This window comes from Patella vulgata, chromosome 6 (assembly GCF_932274485.2).
Source record: "Patella vulgata chromosome 6, xgPatVulg1.2, whole genome shotgun sequence".
NCBI classification, from domain to species: Eukaryota; Metazoa; Mollusca; class Gastropoda; family Patellidae; genus Patella; species Patella vulgata.
The window spans coordinates 18,193,365-18,219,706 of record NC_065884.2 but is presented as its reverse complement, the minus strand read 5'-3'; the positions used below and the strand labels follow the sequence as shown (position 1 = coordinate 18,219,706).

The 26,342-nt window shown below is 32.3% G+C and overlaps 2 protein-coding genes across 5 annotated transcripts in view; one reads left to right on the top strand and one right to left on the bottom strand.

The window, feature by feature from the left end:
- The window catches only part of LOC126823639 (protein hobbit), a 52,002-nt gene extending 43,283 nt beyond the window's left edge, over nucleotides 1-8,719 (top strand). The window contains exons 51-56 of the mRNA XM_050552596.2: nucleotides 537-668; nucleotides 1,838-1,971; nucleotides 2,558-2,629; nucleotides 3,047-3,187; nucleotides 4,269-4,376; nucleotides 5,089-8,719. Of these exons, the coding sequence (XP_050408553.1) occupies nucleotides 537-668; nucleotides 1,838-1,971; nucleotides 2,558-2,629; nucleotides 3,047-3,187; nucleotides 4,269-4,376; nucleotides 5,089-5,145 (644 nt within the window). The 3' untranslated portion in view covers nucleotides 5,146-8,719. The remainder of the gene's footprint in view (nucleotides 1-536; nucleotides 669-1,837; nucleotides 1,972-2,557; nucleotides 2,630-3,046; nucleotides 3,188-4,268; nucleotides 4,377-5,088) is intronic.
- A 2,970-nt stretch (nucleotides 8,720-11,689) lies between these two features.
- On the bottom strand, nucleotides 11,690-26,284 carry LOC126823553 (kinesin-related protein 4). 4 transcript variants are annotated; one of them, XM_056101809.1, is made up of 23 exons: nucleotides 26,208-26,284; nucleotides 25,641-25,740; nucleotides 25,190-25,335; nucleotides 24,821-24,893; nucleotides 24,162-24,524; nucleotides 22,658-23,661; nucleotides 22,261-22,486; nucleotides 21,319-21,544; nucleotides 20,746-20,883; nucleotides 20,295-20,387; nucleotides 19,871-20,005; nucleotides 19,519-19,612; nucleotides 18,976-19,090; nucleotides 18,790-18,852; nucleotides 18,118-18,313; nucleotides 17,564-17,730; nucleotides 16,798-16,966; nucleotides 15,834-16,402; nucleotides 15,323-15,503; nucleotides 13,465-13,626; nucleotides 13,014-13,088; nucleotides 12,462-12,542; nucleotides 11,690-12,212 (listed from the first exon to the last, which is right to left on the bottom strand). In XM_056101809.1, exons 7-23 carry the CDS (start codon nucleotides 22,266-22,268, stop codon nucleotides 12,072-12,074), a joined length of 2,613 nt encoding a protein of 870 aa, XP_055957784.1. In that variant the 5' UTR covers nucleotides 22,269-22,486; nucleotides 22,658-23,661; nucleotides 24,162-24,524; nucleotides 24,821-24,893; nucleotides 25,190-25,335; nucleotides 25,641-25,740; nucleotides 26,208-26,284; the 3' UTR covers nucleotides 11,690-12,071. The 4 variants fall into 4 exon arrangements, with proteins under 4 accessions (XP_055957784.1, XP_050408415.1, XP_055957783.1 ...); XM_050552458.2 differs by having other exon boundaries at nucleotides 21,319-21,528; XM_056101808.1 differs by having other exon boundaries at nucleotides 19,519-19,603; nucleotides 21,319-21,528.
- Between the last annotated feature and the right edge of the window lie 58 nt (nucleotides 26,285-26,342).

Sequence of the window (26,342 nt, the reverse complement as noted above, 5' to 3'; positions counted from 1 at the left end):
TATAATTTAAGTTGGTGGTATAGAAGTTAAACTAAAATAAATATTAAGAATTATAATTTTAGTTGGTGGTATAGCAGTTAAACTAATATAAGTATTGTAAATTATAATTTTAGTTGGTGGTATAGCAGTTAAACTAATATAAGTATTATAAAATACTAATTTTAGTTGGTGGTATAGCAGTTAAACTAATATAAGTATTATAAATTACTAATTTTAGTTGGTGGTATATAAGTATTATAAATTATAATTTTAGTTGGTGGTATAGCAGTTAAACTAATATAAGTATTATAAATTATATTTTTAGTTGGTGGTGTAGCAGTTAAACTAATATAAGTATTATAAATTATAATTTTAGTTGTTGGTATAGCAGTTAAACTAATATAAGTATTATAAATTATAATTTTAGTTGGTGGTATAGCAGTTAAACTAATATAAGTATTATAAATTATAATTTTAGTTGGTGGTATTATAAATTATATTTTTAGTTGGTGGTATAGCAGTTAAACTAATATAAGTATTATAAATTATATTTTTAGTTGGTGGTATAGCAGTTAAAGAACATTTTGAAGTAAATGTGGTACCAATGCAACTACAATTAACATATCATTTCTATAAAGCTGTCATGGCTTTCTTCTTCCCTGATAAAAATATTGAAACAGACGATCAAGGTAAGTGGATTATTGTTTGGTGTCAACATGGTCTGTATCAATCATTCCTACCATTGGTTCCATATAGTGGACAGTTGGTAGAAGTATCCTTACAATGAATAAGCTGGAACATTAAAGATATATTTCCATGACAGTTGCATAACTATCGCCTGGAAAAATATCCAGCCATCTTGGAATTGTAGGATCATATATCATAAATAAAATTTCCTGATCCCAAAATATTCAATCAATCAGAAAAAATAAGCATAATATAAGAGAAAAATAAAGTTGTTACCAAAATTGTTGAAGAAAGCATTTTGGACAATCTTTATGTTTTAATGTAACTACCATTATTTAGAACACTTGACTGTGTTGACAGATGAAGAATGGACCAAACCACTGACATTACCCAAACATGGCCCAAACAGTGGTTGATGCTCTCTATTAATTAACTTAATTAATTTAAGTTATTGTGGCATTGAGAAATAAAATTAATTTAGGGGTAGTTATGCTGAAGGGAATATATCTTAAACCTTATTTGTCAAGTTTGTTGATCTAGGCAAGCAGCAATTAATTGCTCTTTTCTTTTTGATAATTCCTGTACATCTATATTGTATTACTTTTTGTGGGAGCCGCAGTGGTTTGGTGAGTAAGACGCTGTCTCGCTATCTAGAAAGTCTTGTGTTTGCTCCTGGTGTTAGCCAAGAAAGTTCCTCAAGATCACCGTCTTCATTAGCCTAGTTCGGAGCAGAACAGTAGGACGTTAAACCCCATTGCATTTCATTTCCTCAAGATCTTCCAGCGACTTTTCCTCATACCAGTGGTGCATGATGGAGGGCCTGGCAAGGACAGTGTCTAGTTGTTTGAAGAATACAAAAAACCAAGGTCCTGTGTACACATTGGCGTGCATGAACAGAACCCTTGACAGTTTAAATTCAATATAAGAGTAAGTTGTAGCGTTGCTGTCACGGTACAATTTCCCTCATAGAACACTATGTCAGATGCATGTCTTTATTAGCCCAATAGGCTCAGAAAAGTAGGACGTTAAACCACATTTCATTTTATTACGTTTGTATACTATAAAAGTAAACCTTCTCCCAATCATAAAAATTATAATTATTTAAATCTGATTGTTACTTATGTTAGAACAGAGAATATACATAAATGATTAAATCCTATTTTTTTTGTAGAGGAGGAAATGGATGGACAGAAGAAAAAAGTAGATAAAAAGGCAAGTTTGAGAGAAAGAGAGAGAAAAGAAAGAGAATCAGCTATGAAGAAAAGTCCATCATTTACAAGTGCTGATGATATAGATAAAATGAAGGTAGTGATATATTAAAATATTAAAGACTATATGCATCTATTCTAATTACAGGAAATTACTTGATTTGCAAGTTTTTTGAAAATATCAATTTTCTCACAATTTAATCCACGCTAATATGTACTCAGATTGATTATTTAACATTAAATGAAGAAAATACGAACACTAGATAATGTCCTGGTTTGTATTCAGTCGGATTTAAAACGGGCCCAACAATTTGGTTTGTGGCTAATAAAGATGGCAGCCATTTGGTTACATAGTGAACAGCTTAGATGGATAGAATTTTCAATTCATCATATCTTTGTAGATACGGATTTGAACTATTTTTGGACTGATATTCTTATCAAAGATACATATTTCACAATATTTTAGTTTGCAAGGGATGTTTTACTGCTAAAATCATGCATTAAGTCTTTAAGAATCATTCTCATAGGCCCATATTGATCAAACCCTACCACGAAAGAATATTATGCTATGAATAACCAGCTTCAGTACACTCACAATTTCTCTACTTCGTGTCCAATGATTCTGCTTACTAATATTTATTTTTGACTTTATTTCAAATAAATATCTTTATATTTTTTTTCAGGCAAGAGCAGCTAACAACAATACCTTTCTTTATATTAAAATACCAGAAGTTTTATTACGTGTTAGTTATAAGGTATTCTGTTTATTATATTTGACTTTTAATTTGGATAAGGTTATAATTTAACTTGTAATTTGGTTTAAATATCGATACTTATTTTATCATTTCTCAGGAATGATTCACACATTTCAGAAGGCTGGTCTATTTCTATAAGTTCTTGAAAACTTAAAAATCAAAATAGACTATAGCTGGATTTATAATTGCTGATGTCAAACACTAAGATAAAAATGCAGAATTATTCCTAGTTAACTATTGCCAGGAACCCGATTTGGAAGACATCCATTACTCTGTGTTTAAAGGGTTAAGATTCAAAAGCATGTCCTCATCTTTGATTCTTTCCATCATGTCCACATTAAGCCAACATTTTGTAACACCACTATAAATGAGTCTAAGAACAACATATAACAAAGTATTCAATCTTATCATTTTCAGGGAGAAAAAGATAAAAATATTGAAGATGTTCATGATTTTAGTTTTGTTTTGCCAACATTAGAACAACATAACCGTATCTGGACATGGTTTGATTTACTTATGGCAATGAAGAACCATAGTAAAAGAATTTTATTGTCACAGGTAACCATATATTTTACTAGAAATCATTACCAAAATCAGTAACTTTGAGATATTTCACTATTAATTTCAAGCTCAACAATATAAATTTTGATATATTTCAAGCTTTTGATTTGATTTTCTGTTCTTCAGGGTTTGGATAAATTTTTGTTTAAAATTTCAAAACTTAAAAATTTGGAACTAAAAGACTTTGAACAGCACAACCAAGTACTTTTGGTTTTTAAATGTCTTTTTCCCGAAGAAATAAGAATTATTATTTTTTACATTTTTTCCCAAAGAACAGAAAATCAAATTTGCGGAGCCTTAGTTCCCACTTGTCAGGGGTAGCACTAGCAGGACTGGGAACAAAAGTGTGTCTGGATGTGTAGACGGGGACAAGGTCCACCTGTTTAAACATTTGGTTACACGTAAAAGAAGTGGAATTCAAACGAATAAGGCTCTCCATCCTGCACCACCAACAAGGCGGAACAACACTGGAAAATCCTGATGAACTTTCTCGGCTAACACCGGCAGAGAAAAATCCAAACTTGTGTTATTTGGTTCAAATTGTGTCAATTGATATAGAGCATCCTGCAAAAATATCTTTGTTACCCTCAATAATCTATGTCTGGACAGAATTCTCCTCCTAAGCGTATGACCAGAGAAAATGGACGACTGTATGTTAGTCTGAAAATAACTGAAGTATTGTTGTAGCAAGATGTTAAGCTCCATTCATTACCATCTAAAGATGATTTCAGAATATTACCTCTTTCAATATTAATGACTGTAAACTTGATACAGTTTGAAAATAAACATTGCCAAGATAATCATAGTTTTATTTCGCACATCATAGATTTGAGATTTAATAAAGTTACCCCAATAAACCAGACACAAAACATTCACAGGAAAGAAATTAAGTCGAAATAAGGATAAAGACTTACAGATAACAATTCTCAATGAGATATGTTTGGGGCATTAACAACTCATGTTAGCTTTTGTCTCCATTACAAATTACATGTTAGACACAGCTATTTGGCAGTATCACTGTAACAACATGTAAGTTTCCAAGTTAACAATCTAAAATGATTTATATATTTTATTTTAGGCTATAAAACAAAAGTTACATATGAAATCGCGAGCTGATGAACCACCATTAACAGATGTTCAACAAGAAGAAGATAAAGCTAAGATGTTATTGGGTGCTAAATTATTGGTATGTACATTTCAATGTCCTGTGAAAGATCATTATTTTCACATATATAACTTTTCAAACAGATGGTAACAAAGTACATAAATTGTTTCAATGGCATTTATTAATTGAACTGGAATACACAGGTCACTATTCTGTGGAATACAATTATTGCTTATTACTGAGTGATGTTTCGACTAGGTTCCTTAATCTTTGTCTAGTTAAAACCTCACTCATTAATAGGCATTAATTGAAGTCAATTAAATTGTGAACTGTGTATAATTCAAGTCGGACTAGCTTTGAAATATTTATGAAGAGAAAACTGAAGATAGCTACAATAAAGATTTCAATTTATAAATATGGTAGATATGATAGGGTGGCAGTTGTTTTATTACTATTGAGCTATAGAGATTCCATATGATCTATACCCACAACAAATAAATTAGTCTTTCATATTGTCATATAATTCATTACTAAACAAACTTATTCATATTATTAAGGAATAGTGGTCTGAAGTCTTCTTGAGGTTTTTGTGTTAATCGAGTTACTTCCCTTGATTAATAAAAGGCTTTGATCCTAGATGGAATTCTGGGATGGAGTAAAATGTTAGATGGCTGTTTTTAATTAGCCCTTCTGATTGTCATAAACAATTAAGGCCATTTTGTGGCATATACACCCCATTACCACAATATAGCACTTCAATGTTAACTATGTATGTTCTATTTCTATATTTTAGGCTGGTCAAGATAAACCAGTGAAGAAAAGTTTGTTCAGTAAATCACACAAGTCATAATTTTAAAACTGTGATATGAAGATACACTTCTATGTACTTATACCAAAATGCTCGCTTTTTATTATTATTATTAATAATTATATTTTTACTTCTATTGAAGTATTAGTCACTGTTGTTTTAATGTTTGACAGAACAATTTGTTTTTTTCTTTTTTTACCCAACATATTTTCATTTGATTTAATTTATTATTTAGATGGCTCATTTGATTTAATTCATTATTTAGATGGTTCATTTAATTTATTATTTAGATGCTTCATTTGATCTAATTTATAATTTAGATGATTCATTATGACCTTCCAAAAAGAAGCATTTTCTTCCAGCTTTATAGAGGGGTAATAATTTATAACTCATCCCTTCTCTTTAAGCCCCGTTCAAGAAGGTATATAGGACAATGAAATGAACAAATTTAATTATACTTACTATGAGCGAAGTAAAGCACCTAATTGATTATATGTGACCAGTGACAGTAAAATGAATCGGAAGTCGCAAGTGATTGTTTAAGATATACATGTGAACTAAATTGGCTAAAAATATAAAGAAAATATTAGTTTGCTTTATTTGTCAAATGTAAACTTTTATCTTTCGTGTTATATCATGACATTAGGTAAGATTAGATAAAGAGCCGACAGTTCTCGCTATAATAGTTATGAAAAGGGAATATGTTCAAAGTTTCAGTCAAATTACTTCATTCCGAGCCTTGTTATCTGTGATACAATAACAGTATAGCCTCGATTGTCATTGCTACAATAATAAACAAAGTCTTAATTATACATTTTCATCAACCACAATATGTATTTAAATCTGCTTAATATATGAGCTATCCGATGGCATCAATATTTGATTATTGTCTTGATAATTTAATTAATGTCTAATTAATAATTTATATAACATTTAAGTCCTAAAGAAAGACCTGCAATAGGAAAATTTGGCTCTTGTTTAATTTCAAGATATTTTTTAGCTTTTTTTAACATTTTTGTTCATATTATAAAAAACTTGAGATTTCCGACTCATTTTGCTATCACATATTTGTAATAATACAGTTGATGAGTTGCAATAAATTGGTGGATTAAATACTGTCATATAAATCATGTTATCTTAGAATAAAGAAGATAACTCTCTACTTAGAATGCATCAATTTGTATAAATATTGTCCTACCTATATCTATGATGATCATTCTAAATATGTTGAAAATATCATACATGTACACTTGAACATCTTAAAGATCAAACCACACGTATATTCATTTTGACTGGACAGGTCAAATGTCAGGGACAAAACTGACTCTTTAACAGAGAGGATACATGTGGAGATGCTAATTTTTATCATCCAATAAAACATTCTACAGTAGATATCACTTGTGTGATAATTTTCATATTCTACTGAGCAATATCTACAGTGGAGATATCCTTTACATGAATTTGAATTATACTCAAAGAATTATGTTTATTTGTGCATGTAAGAAAAGGTTGGGTTAAAAATTAAATCTTCTACTGGTCTTTTTTGATATCAAAAAAGACTCGTAGGAGATTCTCTATATATCCACAAAGTGTAATATAGTCATTATATACAATTTTTTTATGTTATACATAACTGAAGTAAATCTAGTTTCATGATTATTGCTATGATAGAATTTGAGCAGAGGGGTGGGGGGTCTAAGTCCAAGATGAAGACAGCCTCAAGTTTGGCATGAGGTCTGGAGGATTACCAAAGAATTTTATAAATTAGAAGCTCAGAGGCAAGATTTCTGTTCATTCAGATGCATACATGTATAGGATTAGTGTGGAATGGGGCCAAAATGACATCAGTGGTTCAAATGTTTGTTTTTTCCACATTATTATGATGAATGTACGGAGTAAAAAATTCTCTGTGAGCAGGGGAGGGACATGTGCCTGGTAATAGATAAGCAGAAAATGATGTAATATGTTATTCTTCCAAAGACCGATTTATTTATGGGATCGCTATACAGGTTTTAAATATTTTCCTGAAAATAGCATTATATCATTTTTTTTAAATAATCAATTTATATTCCAAAGTTATTTTGTTTATTTAATCATGTATGTCTAATGGTGTTGGTGTACTAATGACTAGTGATAGATGCAACCCTTCATGAAAATTTAGTTTGGAGTTCAATCCTAACACAGCATTATTATTTTGGTTCTTAAAGTCAGTAATTGGGGCGTATTTGGTAGAATAAATTACTAGGGGGTTGCCAAATGACTTTGCTTTAAGTACCCCAGTAATCATGATATATTCCTCATCACAAACAAAAACATTAATGTTAGGGCTGGCCGAAAATATCGATATTGCCGATAATCGTCTGTAAAGCGTTTGAAGATCAATAATTGATACAGATTTAAAATATCGATAATATCACAATTATAGGTAGCCACTTGTAAGAAGAAATTCACAAAGGATAAAAAGATAATCTGTATCACAGTAATCTTTACATCGCACGTGCTTGCACCTATCTAAGTAACTAATTAAACACAAAGTCATTAAACACACACACACTTACTGATATTGCAGCATAACCTCAAATATAATTCGTAATTGATATACAAATTATGAATGTTTTGAAAACAAGTGTAAGTAAAAGTAGTTCCTTGATATTATCCATTATTGATTGGTCTCTGATTATCAATACTTAAAACCAGTATCGATTGCCAGTCCTAATTAATGTGCCTCTAGAGAAGAAAAGGCTGTATGCAAGTCTTAGTTTAGTGAAAGTCATACTTTGGTGATTTTGAATTTTCAAGTTTTAATGCTTTATGATTATAACATTTAAGTAAAGTACAACATGAGCTAAAGCAAGATTGTTGCAGAGCCTTAAATGGGTAATATGTCAATGCAAACCAGAATAATTTGTTGTTATAAATCAGTTTTAATCATACTAATTGTTGAATATGAATATTAATTTAAAAATTGTAACAGTGTAAGCTCTGGTACTTGCTGTATTCTTGAATAATACCCCGTGTTTATCTCACTATAACATCACTTACTGTTAACAAATGTTATTTTGGTAGCCTATCAATATAAGATGGATTTTCCAACGTAGGTTACTTGAGAATTGGAGAGGTTTGTAAGATTTAATAAGTTTGTAGTGCAAAGGTTTATGGTGGTTGTTTTTTATAAACTAATAATATTGTTACTTTAAGTATGATATACTGCAGCCAACAGTTTATTTCAACAAAAAGATAGGAGAATCTCAAAAAGAAAAACTATTTTACTTCTGAACTATATATCACAATGTTCTGAATTTTGCAATATCTAAACATCAAACGGTAGAGGGTAGGCAAATTTGTCAAATCTATGAATTAAAAGGTAGGCAAATTTGCCAAATCTATGTAATAGAACTTTTAAATAGGAAATGAAATGGGGTTTATTCTTCTAAATAGGACCCCAAGTAATATATAAATACTGGTATACAGAAAAGTGTGGATATTTTGATATTTTGCCATAATTTAAATGTTATTTATTAGTGTAAACTAAATTGTTAAGATTGCAGTTAAAAAATATTTTAATTTTTGTCATGAAAAAGTCATGTTATATTAAATTTAATAAAATATATTTCATTTAAAAACAAACCTAAATATTGTCTTGTCTACTTTGATATCCCTTTATATATGTAAATATTGGCTACTTCAGTTCCTTGATGAAAAGTGATACACCCAGATAGCTATTTGACAACAATATATGAATAACTTTCTGACCAGCTGGGCAGTCTAAATGCTAACTGTGACTATATCATTTGTATGAAATGAAATGGGGTTTAACGTCCTACTGTTCTGCTCCAAACTGGGCTAATAAGATGGGCATGTGCCATACAGTGTGCTAGGAGGGGAAATTTTGTCCTGACAGCGGCACTACGGCCTACTCTTATATCGAATTCCAACTGTCAAGGGATCTTTTACGTGCACGCCAATGTGTACACGGGACCTCAGTTTTTTTGTCTCATCCGAATGACTAGACAGCTGTCCTTGTCAGGACCTCCATCCTGCATCACTGACGATTGGGGAACCACGCCAGGAAATCTGGATGAACTTTCTCGGCCAATGCAGGGATCGAACACCCGACCTCCAGGCTAGCAAGCCAGCGTCTTACCCAGCGAGATCCCCATATATATCATTTGTATAATATGTTCAACTTGATAATGTGGTTGTATTTTGTTATCCAATCTGTTTAAAGGAGCAATATTCAAGAGCTAAATCGGCTTACTGCAGGTCTTTCTTTAGGCCTCAAATGTTATAGAAATTGGATATAGATTGGATTTAATAATTAAATTATTAAGTCACAATACAGTTGTAAATGCTGTACAGATTTACCTAAAAGTATCAAAGATTTTACTTTAGTGTAGGTTACTTAAATGTTTCCACTACTGATGTCTTTCGTCTTACTCCAGCCACATTCGTGGATCGTTCTAAGGACTTCCTTTGAGCATGTTTTGTCATCGTTCGATTACAAAAAAGTTACTGGCCTATAACCCCCTTAAACAGGCATTATTGCAGGTCTTTCTTTGGGCTATTAGACATTTAATATAATGACAAGACCATAATCAACTCTGGAAGCCATCAGATGTCAGATGACTCCGATTTTAAGTACATTAGAATGGTTCGGTCATTTAATGATTTAATTTAAAAATGGAGAAGTTAGGCTAAGACTGAATGGCCAGTACCGCAGTTACAATCACTGCACCCATCTTGTCAAAACTACAAACAGTGATAATGTCGCTCAAAATAAAGCAATTTTAATGAAATTTTCAATATGTTCATTTGTATAATTTTGAAATATTATAGCAAAAACAGCCAGCTTTTAATACAAATCTTACATTATGTGTCTTTAATTACTTATGCCGAGAAAGTTCATCCAGATTTTCCGGCGTGGTTTCCCCTTGTCAGTGATGCAGGACGGAGGGCCTGACATGGACAGCTGTCTAGTCGTTTGGATGGGACGAAAAACCGAGGTCCCGTGTACATATTGGCAAGCAAGTTAAAGATCCCTTGGCAGTTGGAATTTGATATAAGAGTAGACCGTAGCGCCGCTGCCCGGGCAAAATTTCCCTCATAGCACACTGTATTGTGTATGCTCGTCTTCATTAGCCCAGTTTAGGAGCAGAACAGTCGGACGTTAAACCCCATTCCATTTCATTTGATTACTTACTTCCATGAAAACTGTGATATGTGTGCTGAGTATCAATTGTGTGCTGTCAAACCTTCAAAGGCTAATATCTTCGCTCGCAAGAGTAATTTTAGATGAAATTTTCAAATTATTAATTTTACAGTATCTATTTTTAGTCCCCGACAACTGACACCCCTATATCTTTTAATAGACATTACATTGAACCAAAGTAGTAAGTGGTTTTTTTTTTCAAACATATGGTAGAGGCAATTTAATTTCATGTATGATCAAAATAGAAGAATGGGAGAGAGAGAGGCCAACGCAAGAGATGAAGAGGTGTGTGTGTGCGCTTTGCGCGCACGTAGATGTTTATAATTATTTTGATCATACATGAAAACTATTTGGGGTAGCGGATTCCCAAAAATGGTATAAGGACTGGTCATATCTTCAAATGAAATAATGGCCCCAAAAATATTAATTTTGAGACTAAAATTGCTATTTTATGATGTGCCCCTTTATAAATTTGGATTCTGGGCAGCATGTTTCTCGGGTAATGAAATCCCAGAAAATGGTTCAAGAGAGCATTGAAAACCATGCCATATAAAACCAGCGGCTGCCAGGCAGGATACGCCCACATTTTCGAGAGATGGATAGAAAACAAGCTAAAACGAAAGTGATTTTTCCTACAATCAAGGGCCATAATTCAGGAAATTACAATTCGATATGCGCAAATATCGAAAGGAACCAAGACCTTTGAGTTATAAACTTACATTTTAAGTTTCAACAAAATCGGATAAAAATTGTGACCTCTACAGTGTTCACAAGCCAAAAACGTGATTTTTCGTACAATCAGGGGCCATAATCCATGAAGTTATGGTCCGATAGATGCCAATATCGAAAGGAACGGAGATCTTAGGGTGATAAACCTATATTTCAAGTTTCATTGAAATCAGATAAAAATTCTGACCTGTAGACTGTTCACAAACAATTGTGGACGGACGGACGGACGGACAGGGGCGACGACAATATACGTCCACATGAAAATGTGGGCGTATAAAAAGTGACCCGACAGCCTAATGCAAGCCCTGTTTCATGTGCTTCTCTTAAAAATTGACGACTTTTTGTTTGTCGGAAGTTGTACCTTTTATAGGAAAGGGCTTAAATCCCGAACTTTACCCTCAAAACCTTTAGGATGTCATTCAGTATACCCAACGTTACCACAAACCATCAAAAAAAAACTTTTCTTGCAATTATTTGGGGGTTGCCCCCCTTTTTTTCATAAATTGACTGGACTACCTTGTGAATGTTCTTACAGATCTAACTTTTTATTCCCCAAACTGGCTAGACTTATTTTGATAAATTAGAAATGTGACTGACGGACAAACCCATTTTATGAGGCTATTTATTAAAGAAAAAGAAAACTAGAAGTTGATGAAAATGACTATTTTTTGATAAAGTATATAAATATAATTTGATAACGATAAATAAACGATTTGATCTACATTCTGGGTTTGAACTGGAAATATTTTATATGACCATCTTGTAATTGCACTTCAAATAATACATAACATACATAGATATATATATGGGCTAGATAAATGTACAATGATTCGAGTACCATGAAAATAAAAGTATATTTTAAAGAATGAAAACAATTTAAAGGTATTATGGCACATGCAAGGTAATAACCCCAATAGCGGGAGTTTGTAGTAAGGTTTACTTTTACAAGCAGTCATTCTCATACAGTTTCACACATATTTATGGTTTAAATGCCAACTATTGTTTACATAAAGGTTTGAATATAAATATCTTAAAACATAAAGCTATCATAGAATGAGTGAAATATATCTGTTGCTGGTGTGGTTGCAGTAATATCAGATCCTTTAATAATGTTTAACAATTGATTTAAACTTGGTACCTCCTCTATATAATCTTTATTAGTTTTCAAAGTCTGCAACAAAAATAAAAAAAACCATTTATTTTAAATTTAATTCTGTCAAATCTATTCTAAATGTGGGGCTTTGATTGCACCTTCCAGACTAGATGTAGAGCTGATAAAGACTCATGACTATTGTACCAGCTACAGTAGCGGTTTTTACCTAGCTGGTAATAGTCAAATCCACTCAACATATCCAGTTATTGCCTGTAGAAGTGTTTTTCCCCAATGACAATCTTTCAATCTGATGATAGTTATACCCACCTCTTTGATAGTATCAACAAGTTCACTGTATCGACTAACTTCAGCTTTAGATTGTAACCAGTTATCTTCTAATGTCTGCATCTATAACAACAGTAACAAACTTAATAGAAGCAGACAGAGAGAGAAATGGGGTTCAACACCCACTCGACACAAACTATGTCATTTCGGGACTAACATATGATTTAATTTTATTTCAATAATTCGCATAGGGGTCTTATAGCAGTGGGAGGAAACCGGAGAAAACCCACGAGGTTGGACAGACGACCCTCTCCTTGTCACGTACAACCGGGGATTTGAAACCACGCAAGTTGACTCAATGACAGGCTTTATGATACAGCACGCACATGCTAACCATTCGGCCATCCAACCCCCCAGTTGAAGCAGACTATAGTAGAAATATATTGTATGAAAATAATTAATAGTATGGTTCTGCTCAATCCTTGAAACTAAAATCATGTGGAAGACACATGTACTAGCATGTCTGTGGGAAAGTGGGCAGGAATAGTAAAATTCTCCAACAGTAATAGTATTAGTCTTTATATGAAAACCTACCTTTCTCTTATTCTGACTGTCTGATTCTATATAACTATTATAATCTTCTATTATCTTCATACGTAGTTGTTGATTCTGAATAGGAATATAAATTAGACAAATAACAGACATGTAACAAGGTAAATTTCTTGTCATCAAGCTATCAATAACTGGCTACTTCAGCTAAAATTCATAAACTCTTAAATTAATGTCACTGTTCACAGAAATTTTCATGCCATCCAAAAGACAATTATATGATTGAAATTTACATTATTCTAAATTAATAAAGATAACCAATTACTGACCGACTAGTATTGACATTGTTTATTGCTTGTTTTACTTTAATCTGGTGTACTAATGTTGAAATTTGTTTACAATCCTTTGAAGGAAAGTAATCTTATAAATCAAGAAATGCAATATTTCAAAATTTAAACACCACTTGACAAAGATATAGATGAACAATGAATTTTACCTTTCGTTTTAGTTCAAATAACTGCTGTTGATCATCCGAACCATTACTGTTTAGTCTCCGTGTTTTGCTAAACAGCATATCAAGTTCTTCTGTTAATAATTTAATCTCATCTTTCTGACATTGTAAATCTAAATTTAACTTCTCATTATTCCTCTCATGTATCTATAATATACACATCATTCACTCCAATAACAACTCATCACAATGTAATAACACACAATTATTTGAGACCTGTGATAGCAAACATACTGGAAAACTACAGGTTATACTGAATACCGGAAAAACACTAAATACCGGAAAATACCCTAAATAGGTTAACCCGGAGGCTGGTCCTCTGTGCCTGGGTTAGGGTCAGTTTCCGGTTTATAGTATAGCCCTTCTCCGGGTTACCTGTTTAGGGTGTTTTCCGGTATTCAGTATAACATGGTGTTTTCCGGTACATAGTATAGCCCATAGCAAAATGAGTCAGAAATTGGAAGTCTTTTATGATATGAACAAATATATCTAAATAGGCTAATTAATGATTTAACACGTAAGGTAAAAGTTTTGATTTGACAAATAAATGAAATGGGGTTTTAATGACCTACTGTTCTGCTCCGAACTGGGCTAATGAGGACGGGTATACACCATACAGTGTGCTATGAGGGAAATTTTGCCCGGACAGCGGCACTATGGCCTACTCTTATACCGAATTCCAACTGTCGAGATCTTTTACGTGCATGCCAATGTGTACACCGGACCTCGGTTTTTCATCCCATCCTAGACAGCTGTCCTCGTCAGGCCCTCCGTCCTGCATCACTGACAAGGGGACCACGCCAGAAAATCGGGATGAACTTTCTTGGCCAATGCAGGGATCGAACACCCGACCAATTAACGAAAGGTAAAAGTTTAGATTTGACAAATAAAGCAAACTAAATTTTTCATAATATAATTTTAGCCTATTTCGACATTCATGTTCATATTATAAATCAATAGGTTTATTTGTCTTATGATGTTAAATCACTGTGTATAAATTTAAAGTCAATTGGATATTAACTTAGCCTCTAGAGTTTCCACAAACAACTGTGGACATCGGATGGACAGGAGCCACGACAATATATGACATTTCAATGCGAGTGTATAAAAATCATAAATGACCATAGTTCAATCTGTTATAGCCATCTTAAATTTCTTAACTCTTATTGCTGTCTAGTTCAATTCTAGATATCCTTTTTCTAATGATGTTGTAACTAAATTATTTGAAGTAATATCTTCAACAATAACACTGCTATTACCGGACTACAATGAACAAATTCTAAAATTTATCAAAACTTAAAAGATGGTGACGAGAGGAGATGTAAATATCTGTTGAAATGTGAAATCAAGAACTCATCAAAGCTGGCTGTGATATGATATTATTATTACACATCAGCAACCACTTTGAAATAATATCTTCAAAAATAACACTGATATTACTGGATTACAATGGGGAAATTTAATTCTTATATCTATCAAATCTTCATAGATGGTGACGAGAGGATATAAATATTTGTTGATGTGTAAAACCAAGAACTCATCAAAGCTGGCTGTGATATGACAATATCATAACACATCAGCAACCACTTTGAAATAATATCTTCAACAATAACACTGCTATTACTGGATTACAATGGGCAAATTTAAATTGCATAGATGGAGACGAGATACAAATATTTGTTAATGTGTAAAACCAAGAACTCATCAAAGCTGGCTGTGATATGACAATATCATAACACATCAGCAACCACTTTGATGACTTCCGAGAAATCTGTTCATAATTCTTCAGCTGTCTTGGCTAAAATAGTTCTAGAGCAGTGGAAACAGCAGGTTGGGAATGTACCTTTATTTGTTCATGTTGATCAGAATATTTAACAAGACAATCTGTCAATTCCTGTACTTTATTATCTAATCTGGTCTTCTCTTCATTCACTTGACTAATAGCTTCTGACCTTACAGCTATTTCACTCTTTAACAGATGTACTTGTCGTTCTAATCTATATTTTATATCTTCTAGATCATCCCTGAAAATAGGGAATACTATACTTGTTTACACAATTAATGTCGGTATTAGTAGAATCAAATTATAAACAAGTATTTGATGTTCCTAGATTCTCCTATAAGTTTTTCCTCATGCCTTCATTCCCTGATTGATGCCCGTCTTCATTAGCCCAGTTCGGAGCAAAACAGTAAGACGTTAAACCCCATTTCATTTCATTTTTTACAATTTGAAGAAGACCAGAACTCTCAAATTACAATCAGAAATTGACGAAATTAGACATTGTCAACAACGGGGACAACAGCATTATTTCAGAGTTAGGATATAAAAATAAAATACTTCATCCTAAACTTACTTTTCTGATGTCAGATTTTCCATTGTTTTAATTGTATTCTTTTCTAAAGCTGCAACTAATCTCTCTACTTCATCAAATTTTCTTTCTACCATTTTATAAACATCTGTTGAACTATCAACATCCTTACAACTATCAAATAATACTGGACAATCTTTCACATTTTCACTGGCTACTTCACCATAATCTAAATGTCTGTTACTTTTTACTGCTGTACTTGATCTACTTCTCCTCCTGCGTTCTACAAGTTGATCTAACTTATGACAAGATCGCTGTGTTTCTTCTGATATAGAGAATGATTTAGATGGTGTGTTTGATTGTGTTGTAACATGATTATATACAGATGTATTTAATGAATTATGAGATTGATTAAATGAGTTATATGGGAATGTATCTTTAGTAGGAGATAGACTAGAAGCATGACGATGTGGTTTAGCATTAGGACCTAATATACTGAGAGAGGCATGTGTAGAACTAGCTATAGGTTCAACACCTATATCCACTAATCTCTCTTGTGATGAAGCAGAAATATTATCAATAGCTTGTCTAAATAATTTACGTCTGTTCGACACCTGAAAATATAAGGAACAAATTCATAAGATACTGTACAGAATTCTAATAAGTTTCCAATAACCATCTCAAGCTTTTCAAATTTTGTGAACTTAAAATTTTTTTATGACAGTAATGCAATTTTAATGTCTTTCATTTAAAAGCTCTGAAAGGTCATTCATGTTTCAGAATGTGGTGGCTTTTTTGAGATGTCATTTCTCTAAAACATAATCAAATATTAAATTGCAATACCAATATATCAACAATATATACATGATTCTAGTGCCTTAATTCAAGAATACAATAACTCCCAGCTGGAATGAGGACTGACTGTCACAGGTTGCTATGCCGCATACAAAACACAATTCAATAAAATTTATTAAATATTTAGACCTTTTTATCCAGTTCATTATTTTACCTCATGACTTATTTTGCTCTTCAACTTGTCTATATATGCTGTAATTTTAGAATCCAGATGTAGTAAGAAATATTTAGCTTGATCTAGTTCTTCATCTTTGCCAGCTATGGTAGTACGATGTCTATCCTGGGTTTCTTTAAGATTTTCTCTTGATGCCAGGTAATCTTGTCTGTAAAATATAAATTCATTGTTAAATTAATCATGATTTAAAATATAAGATTTTGGTAGATCTATTCAGATAACCTAATCAATAAACATGTGTCACTAATTAAATGGGGTATAATGTCTTTCTGTTCTGCTGATGAAATGAAATGGGGTTTAACGTCCTACTGTTCTGCTCCTAACCTGGGCTAATGAAGACGGGCATACGCCATACAGTGTGCTATGAGGGAAATTTTGCCCGGGCAGCGGCACTATCGCCTACTCTTATATCGAATTCCAACTGCCAAGGGATCTTTTACGTGCATTCCAATGTATACACAGGATCTCGGTTTTTTGTCTCATCCCAAGGACTAGACAGCTGTCTTTGTCAGGCCCTCCGTCCTGCATCACTGACAAGGGGGTACCACGCCGGAAAATCTGGATGAACTTTCTCGGCCAATGCAGGGATCGAACACCCGACCTCCAGGCTAGCGAGCCAGCGTCTTACCCACGTGGTCCCCTGTTCTGCTGATGAAGACAGGAGTTGTGATATGTTATGTTATATGAGGAAACCATACTTAAAGCTGGATTGAACTGGGATCCTTTTCATGAAGAATGAACTTACTGTAGTTGTCCAAATGATGTAAGAAGTTGTGATTGTTTCTCTTCATTCTCCTTATTTATGGTCTGTAAATTATTAACTAGTAATGTTAATTTTGTATTCTTCTCATCAGCTTCTCTAGCCGATTGTAAACATATTTCACCAACACCTTCTTGCTCTTGAGCAAATCTCTACAAAATAAAATCGAAAATAAATATTTTAGTAAAAATCTACAAAATGAAACACAATTTGGACACCAACATTGTGCACCCTTGCAAAAAAATTAAAATAAGCAAATTTGTTTCCGTGAAAACACAAAAATCATTTAAATGTGATTCATAATTAGCAAATAGCACAACTACTACTTTGGAGTACACATTATTTAAATAAAAGATATCTTGATTGGTTTCCGAGATATATTATAGAAACAAAACAAAGAGAGGGGTTGAGATAATTACAAAAGCCATCCTGTTATTAAATTAGTCCTGAAAAGAATAGACACAACTTGACTTGCAAATAAATGGGATCCCAATATTGTTCGTATCAAATATGGGAATAAGGTATCTCCCAAATCTTACCTGTACTCTTTCTAATTCCTCAGTTTTTTGTTCGATTTCTTCTTGACAATTAAATAATTGGGTTTCTAGGGAATCTAACTGCTCTTTCTGTTCTTCTAGTTTATTATAATCATTATACAACTTTATCTCTAATTTATCAATATCTTTCTCTCTAAAATCAACTGTTCTCTGTAAATTTAACACCAAATTCTCCAATCTACAAAATTAAATTGACATTATCTTTCAATGAAATTAACGTGGTAATCATATAAACAGATATGTGCAAGATGGAAAACCTACTCCCAAATTTCAGTTTATTATTTTCAGCATCCTGAAATCTACATACAGCGCAACTTCAATCAGTAACCCAACTATTTTTCTGCAGTGTGCTATGAGGAAGCTTTACTTTGACAGTGGCACTACATCCTACTTTGTAGCAAAGTCCAACTGTTAATGTACACATGAACGCCAATGAGTCACAGGACCTAGGTTTCTCTTCCCATCTGAACAACTAAACAATTTTCCTTGTCAGACCCTACTTCAAGGACCATTGACAAGGAGAAACCACGCAGCAAAATCTTGAACTCGCTTGACCAACATCAAGAGCACAAACAAGACCTTCTAGTGGCACGATACAATTATTCACTATAACAATAATCATAACCCTTGGTATACTGTGAGTATTAAACTTACTGTGTAACTTGATCTTGAAAATCTTGTTTTACCAACACAAACTCTTCTTGTAGATTTGTATATCTAGATAAAACAATATAAAATATTATATATCTATGTCAAATATACTCAAAATCTAACTTTCATTTAAGTGCATAACTTTGGTGAAACCAGTACTTATGATTTAAATAAGAAAGATAATATTACCTATATTGTTCGTGATGTAAAGTGTCTTCTGTCTGTTTTAATGTTGATTGTAGAGTTTGTATTTCTTTATAAGCTGAAGTTAAATCACTTTCTAGGTTGCCATAACTCTCAATTGCTAAAATATAAACAAACATTTCTATGTGACAAAATTATTTATAAAATTAAAGACCCCATGCACCAAAATACCAACACTAGATAATCTCTTGGCTGGATTCAATTTGATTTAAACCCCAAAAAGATGGCAGCTTCTTTTTACAGTCGAGTAGCACAAATCGATGAAATTTAAATTTATCATAACTTTGTAAACACAGAATGGAACTGAAACATTTTTGGACTGATATTCCTATTAGATTCATCTATCATATATAGCGCTAAATGACGCATGGGGTCTTTAATCTTTGAAACTTTGATTAAATACATTGACTTCTTGTTATTTAAATGCTAAATGCTGATTGTTTGGATCTGAAATCTTTATAAGAGTGGCATATAATATTGATCTTACAGTTTATATACTTTGGTCTTTATCAAATAAAATCAACTTACTAGATCTAGCCTCGCTTAATTCTGTTTGTTGTGCATAATACTCTGTAGCTGCCATCTCTAAATCTCCTATAGTACTTAAATATTTCTCTTCTAACTGTAATACATTAAAAATCAATATTGTAAGTTCGATTCTATACCAAGACTGATAGACAATATTCCTTTGATAAAGGGAGTTATCCTAGATTATCTAGTCTACCTGTTCTAAGATTAGAAATATATTTTACAACTGTTGTCAGTAATCTATATTGTTGTACTTTTCATTGCAGATATCTTTTTTCTCTTGAATTGTTCCTTATTTCACCAAATGTTATATTCAAACTGGACTACTGTATATAAAGATATTAAATGTTACCTCTTCCATCTTTTTGTTTTTCTCTGTCATTACATGCTGAAGGTCTGCCATTTCTTCTAATAATAATTTATTATTCATCTTATAACCCTCAACAATTATACCAACTTGACTTTTCTTTTCTTCTAAATTATTCCACTTTAAATATAATAAATGTTAGATTCAATAAAACTATTAATCAAAATTGTTTTTTCGTCCACTAATATTTCATCTTGGTAGGAAAGATCATGACAGCATTTTGTGATAAAGTGGATGATATTCAGAGTCTCATTTCACAAAGCATTTTACTATAAAACTTGAAATTGTGTATGCTACATGAGGATGTGTCTGTGACAAGATGTAGATTCAATGTCCCTTACAAATGAATCAAACAACAAACAGTGTATTATGTATAAATGAATGGTTATTATATATAATGTATATTTACCTGTAACTGTAGGTGTTGTTTTGTTGATATATTATTATTAACAGCACCTTTAATCATAGCTCTCATATTATACAGATCTCTCATTAAAATATCCTGATAAAAACAAACAAATCGATTATAAACAAAATATAATTATCCTGTTTCACATTTAAAAATCTATGACATTAATTTTACACAGATAATCTCATAAAAATTTCTTTAGTTGTGCATTGTTTCAATATACATTCAGTATTCCTGTTTTTCAAATTATGTTATAGATGCCTGAAACACCCTGAATTTTATTCAATCCTCCCAAAACACGATTGTCCTGTATTTACATGGCAATGCATTCCCATTTCGGATAATCAGCCAATGGTTTCAAATATTTACTTGTTTATCAGTATGAAAAGCAGATGGTTTATAAAAATGTAACTTAAAATTGTACTTGGATCAACAATTAATGCATTATTACCTGTTTTTTCATGAGTTTATCAGCTTCTTCTTCTACTTCTGTTAATAATACCAACTGTATTTCTTGTTCTTTCACTATTCTTTTAGCACCTTCATATTGTTCTTTATAATTTAACTCATCTATTTTCATTTTTTCTAGCTGAAAAAAAGAAGAAGTTTATTATGTATTTCACAGCCTTGGCATTCTTCTAAACTTATTTCCAATAGAGTATTGAATGTAAAGAATATTTTTTTTAGGTGTCTTCAAACAGTTTTTAAATCATGTCAAAAAATTGAGTGATATTTTGGATTTTCTACATATAAGTTACAGTTTAGTCCAGATAGCAATAACAAGACACCTAACTCCATAAACGTTTTATTTCCTTTGACCAGCTGGACCCTGGCTTCAAAAATCAAGCGAGTCAAAAAATTGAGGAAATTACCCTAGTAGTACATTCTTTACTTGATAAAGACAAGAGAACCCTTGTCGAAACGTTGCTAGAAATAAACTACTAAGTAAAGTTACATATAATTGTGGCATGTGTTATTCTCATTCAGATACTAAATGCCACGTAAACACTTTAAATATTAGTACCTTATCAGTATGTAAAACAGATTGTTGATTGAGTTCCGTTTCATATTGTTGCTGTTTTTCTACTACATCTTTCTCTAACTGTAGTTGACAAGCTTCATATTCTTGTATTTTATTTTGTAGAGTGTTGTAAGCTTTCTCTTGATTTTTTAATCTTTCCTCTTGATTACTGATAATAGTATGTAAACTTTTTAACTTTTCATCTTGTGATTTCTGAAAATATACAATGCTACAGATCTTGAGTTATTACTAAACATTTTCACCTAAATTTCAAATATGCACAATCAAATTGATCGCACATTAAAGGGGCATTAGGTAAGATTAGATAAAGAAAGAGAGAGAGAAATGGGGTTTAACGTCCAATCGACACAAACTAGGTCATTTCGGGACTAACACATTGTTCAATTTCATTTCAAAGATTAGATAAAGAGCCAACTATCAATTATAATACATATTGAAAACAGATTATGCTGGTACGATAATAAAGTCTCGATTATCCATTTTTACGTTAAATCATCAACAGAAAACGAATTCAAAGCCACAAAATATTCCCGGCCAACGATGGCACTGAGAGTTGATTATGATCTTGATAAGTTAATATCTAATTAATAATTTAGATAACATTTAAAGCCTAAAGAAAGACCTACAATAGACAGATTTAGCTCTTGCATAATGTATCTTTAACTTGCGTCCACAGTATAGGCTTAAGACTAAATAGTCGTCTATATCGCTTGAAGTCCCTGATAATCATTCGTAAAATATGATTTTACAGTTTAATCTACGTTAAAATGAATTCAAATTGATTATTGAACATTTAACTAATTTTAAAAAAAAGAGGCAGGAAACTGAAGGACCTGGACAAAAAGTTGACAGAGCTGATTAACTATACAAATTTCTTTTCAGTCAAAGACAACTGAACGTGAGAATACTTCAAAGATTCCAAACCTGATCATCTTTTTTTTCCTCTTTGCGTATTGACTCAAATTCTTCTAGTTCTTTACATGTTGTTTTGAGCTTGACTTTTAAATCTTTAATCACTGTTTTAAGTCTTGTGTTGTCCTTCGTAAGAATTGTAATCTCTGATTGCAGTTTTTCATTACAAACCAGTGTCGTATCGATCTGATTGGCTACTATTCTTGGATGTTGTCGACGCACTTCTTCAGCAGTCATTCTGATCAAAGAAAGCAAGCAATGTGAGAAAATAATTTATCAAACAAAACAAGAATTTTGAATTCAATGAAAAAATCTTCATCTGAGTCAATACTTCTATATTCAGTGATGCTTACATTTCAAATTGTTTCTGCGTTTTTTTTTTTCAAGTACGTGTTAATGTGGTACATACCTTTTGCCTTTTTTATTGAGAAGTTTAAATGGTGTCATGGTTGTTTCTACATTGCTTACTGGAGTTGAATCTGTCATCATACTTTCATCTTGAAAGTCACATTGGGCCATCATACTTTTATCAAACACAGAAACGTGTTCAGTTTCCATAGATTTATTCAACATGGCTTCCATGGTGGTCATTGTGTCAATGTCTTTAGTGACACCTTTAATTGGTGACAAACCTACAGAATTAACATCTACAGTTTCCGTCAAAACTGATATATCATTAAAATTCTTTGTATCTGTATTTGTTTCTATAGAAGAGTATGTAATTGTGTCTTTCAATGGAGAACAGCCCATGTCATGAGTAGATATGTCTAATATAGTTGATGGTTGAACATTTTCACAGATATTAGCTTCTTCACAAACATCATATTCTTCTATTTTTTCATCACAGGATTCAGAAATTTCTCCAGAATCATCATTTTGAAGAATGGGTAAAGAGGCCAAAATAGTACGCTTTGAATTAGAATTTTGGTAATTTTTGTAACAAATTGGCGAACATGCAACATCTGGACTGAAGATAGAAAATGGAAGATTATTTTGCAAAATGTTTTCGTCACCAAAATTTGATACAGACATATAGGACAAACTGTATGGAGAGCTAGTGGGACTATAAACAACATCATCATCACATTCAATATGTAACGAACTGAAAGATGTAATATTAGGCACTGGTTGAACATTCTCTTTATCAGAGTCATTTTCAATATTGTCTGAAAAAATATCACAAAATTGCGAGTTGAAATCAGTCTGTTCTGATTGAATGTTAGCACTATTAATGTTCTCAAATGGTTGTATATTTTTTGAGTCAATCTGTGAGGTATCTTCTGTTGTAAAGTTATCTAATTGAAGTACAGGTGGATTGTCCGCTAGTATATTATCTGATGTGGTTTGTTCTTCATCTTCTTCTAAAGGTGTTGCTGGTATAACCTGTATAGCTGGTACATCAATCTGATTAACCTAAAAATACAACATATACTATAAAGCATGTGTAAGTAGGTTTCTCCCCATTTCTAACAGATGGGTAATTCAGGGACTAACAAATTGTTTAATTTCATTTTAATAGCTCCCTTGTGTTTAGGGGTCTCTTTAGCAGTGGGAGGAATTCGGAGGACCTGAGAAACATGTGTTTGGTCAGACGACCCTACTCCTTGAAACCGCGCCACTTGACTCAATAACAGACCTTATGGTTTTACTAGATCACCCAACCACCAGCACCATTTGAAAAGGAGTAGCATAGAATTGCAGTGAAAAAGAACATGTTTAAGCAGTGTATCAAAAATTCATTTTAGCCAATTACAAAGATGCCGCGGTTTAGATTGAAAGCTTACATTAATGGTTGTTAGTGCTTGAACTGAACGTTAACAAAAGAACGCATAATGACAGCTCATCCTTACACTCTGCTTGTGACAAGATTTTTAATAGCAAATGGCAAGAAATTTACACCTTACATTATTTACCTTTGTATCTTCTGATAAAACATCTTCTAAACATCGATTTAAAACCAAATCAATGAATTCAGATATTTCTGTATCATCTTCACTGGTTAAATGATAGTCTTGCTGATTTAATATTTCACATTCATCATCTTGATTAGCTATAACAATATGTGGTATTGCTGGGCTTGTATCAAAGCTATTCTGTATAGTTGATCTAATTGGCACAGGAATTACCCATTCAGTATGATCTACAAATTGTTCACCGTTTTTCTTGTGAACATCTTTGTTCTCAAAAGCATCTGGTCTTATTTCAAACTTATGTTTACCTGGAGAAAAATCAGGTTTTTTTGTGGAGCTCAAATTCTTACTGGCCAGCTGTCCACCCTAAGAGAAATAAACAGAAATGTTACACATTTAGGCAAATCGTAAGTCACAAATACAATAATCTTAAACATAGTACACAGTGCAATCCTTCAGTGACCTTGTTTAAAACCACTGACTAAACTGTGTTGAGTCCAATAATGATAGGGGCACCTACAGTAGTTAAGGCACTATGTTTCTGTATAAAATTTTCAAGATGGTTATGAACATAGTTAACATAAGCTTACAGTACAACCATTTTATGATATCGTATCTGGCAGGACAAAAAAACCCACAGGTTATAAAAATAATTAACTTACAACAGATTTTCGAAGAGACTTGTTTCTAACTGGAGTGAAACTATCTCGTTGACATGTTGTATTATCAAAAGATCTGGAATAAAAAAACACAGCATACAAAGTGGGTAATTAATTGAGCATCAAAGGAATAATACAACAAATTATTAAATCAATGACATGGGATTGAACACCAAAATAAGTATACATTCACAACTAAAATTGAATTCAGCTATGGATTGGAATATGCATCTCCAATTTTAGACACCTAACATTCCAGATCAAGCATTTGTAAAACTTATTGATTGGCCAATGGGGACAATCTCCAACATGTTTCGAATTAATTAAATGCAAATTTAGTGTTTGTTGCACAAATTATTTTTATAAGTTTACCTTGATTTCTTTTTGGTGACATTATCAGTCTTCGGTGTGGGTAAATCTCCCAATATTCTCCTTATAGAAGGAGCCTTCTTACCAGACTGACACTGATCAGACAATATATTTAACGGACTCACTGATCTCTTCAAGTTATCTACAGACTGCAACAGAAGTGTATATCAATACAATCATAACTTGATGAATAGATGAGCAATTGGTAATTTCAGGCAACACAAATCTAGTATATAAGAGCGATTTAAAGTTATTTCTAGCCATTCAGAAAAAAATGGACAGATTCAAAAATTGCATAAGCTTACAAAGTTGAAAGATATAAATTTTGACCAACTCTTACTTTCATTTTCAAGTGCCAGGGAATCTACATTGTGCTGCCAATAATATACATGCGACCTTGATCTAAAACAAAACTTTTTTTTTTCCATGCCCTTTAATTTAATATTTTTATTACCTTTTTTACTTCTTTAATTGGTGTATTTTCTTTATTACACGGAATTTGCATCTGAAGAGCTTCCATAATTACTATTATGGACCTTGAATTCTACACATTGCTAAAACAAAAAAAAAGAATTAGAAATTTATCAATTAAAGAGAATTTTCTTATTTGTTCATTGTTTAGGCCTACTGAATCTTAGTCTATTACAGTATTAGCCTAAAACAGTAAAAGGCCTATTTTCTAAGTAAAAAGGTTAAAATCTATAGATAGGTCTTAGTACACCAGTCATTTAACACTAAAATTAATGGTAAAAAGATTAATATGATCGGTGCTAAGTTCAGTTGACCCGTAATCAAGAACATAAATCGTCATCAATAATTTGTGATACACATGGCATGACGCGGGCGGGAACAAAACATGAAAATAGGCCATTCCCATTGTGGACAAAAAAACTGCAAGATCGCTCCACTGATGTTGCTGCACCAACATGCAGATTCATTACAATATGTGACAAAATATATACCAATCGATTCCAGGAACTGTTATCTATCTCTTACGACATGCTATGTTGTAAAGTCATACCATTAAAGGCGCTTAAAAGCAGTTTTTTTAAATGCAGCGCTCACTCATTTCAAGCGTCTTTCCCCCTCCATTTTGAAGAATAGAAACGCTTCTCATTGGCTGAATCAAAAAAATAGGAAAATCACGTGTACACGA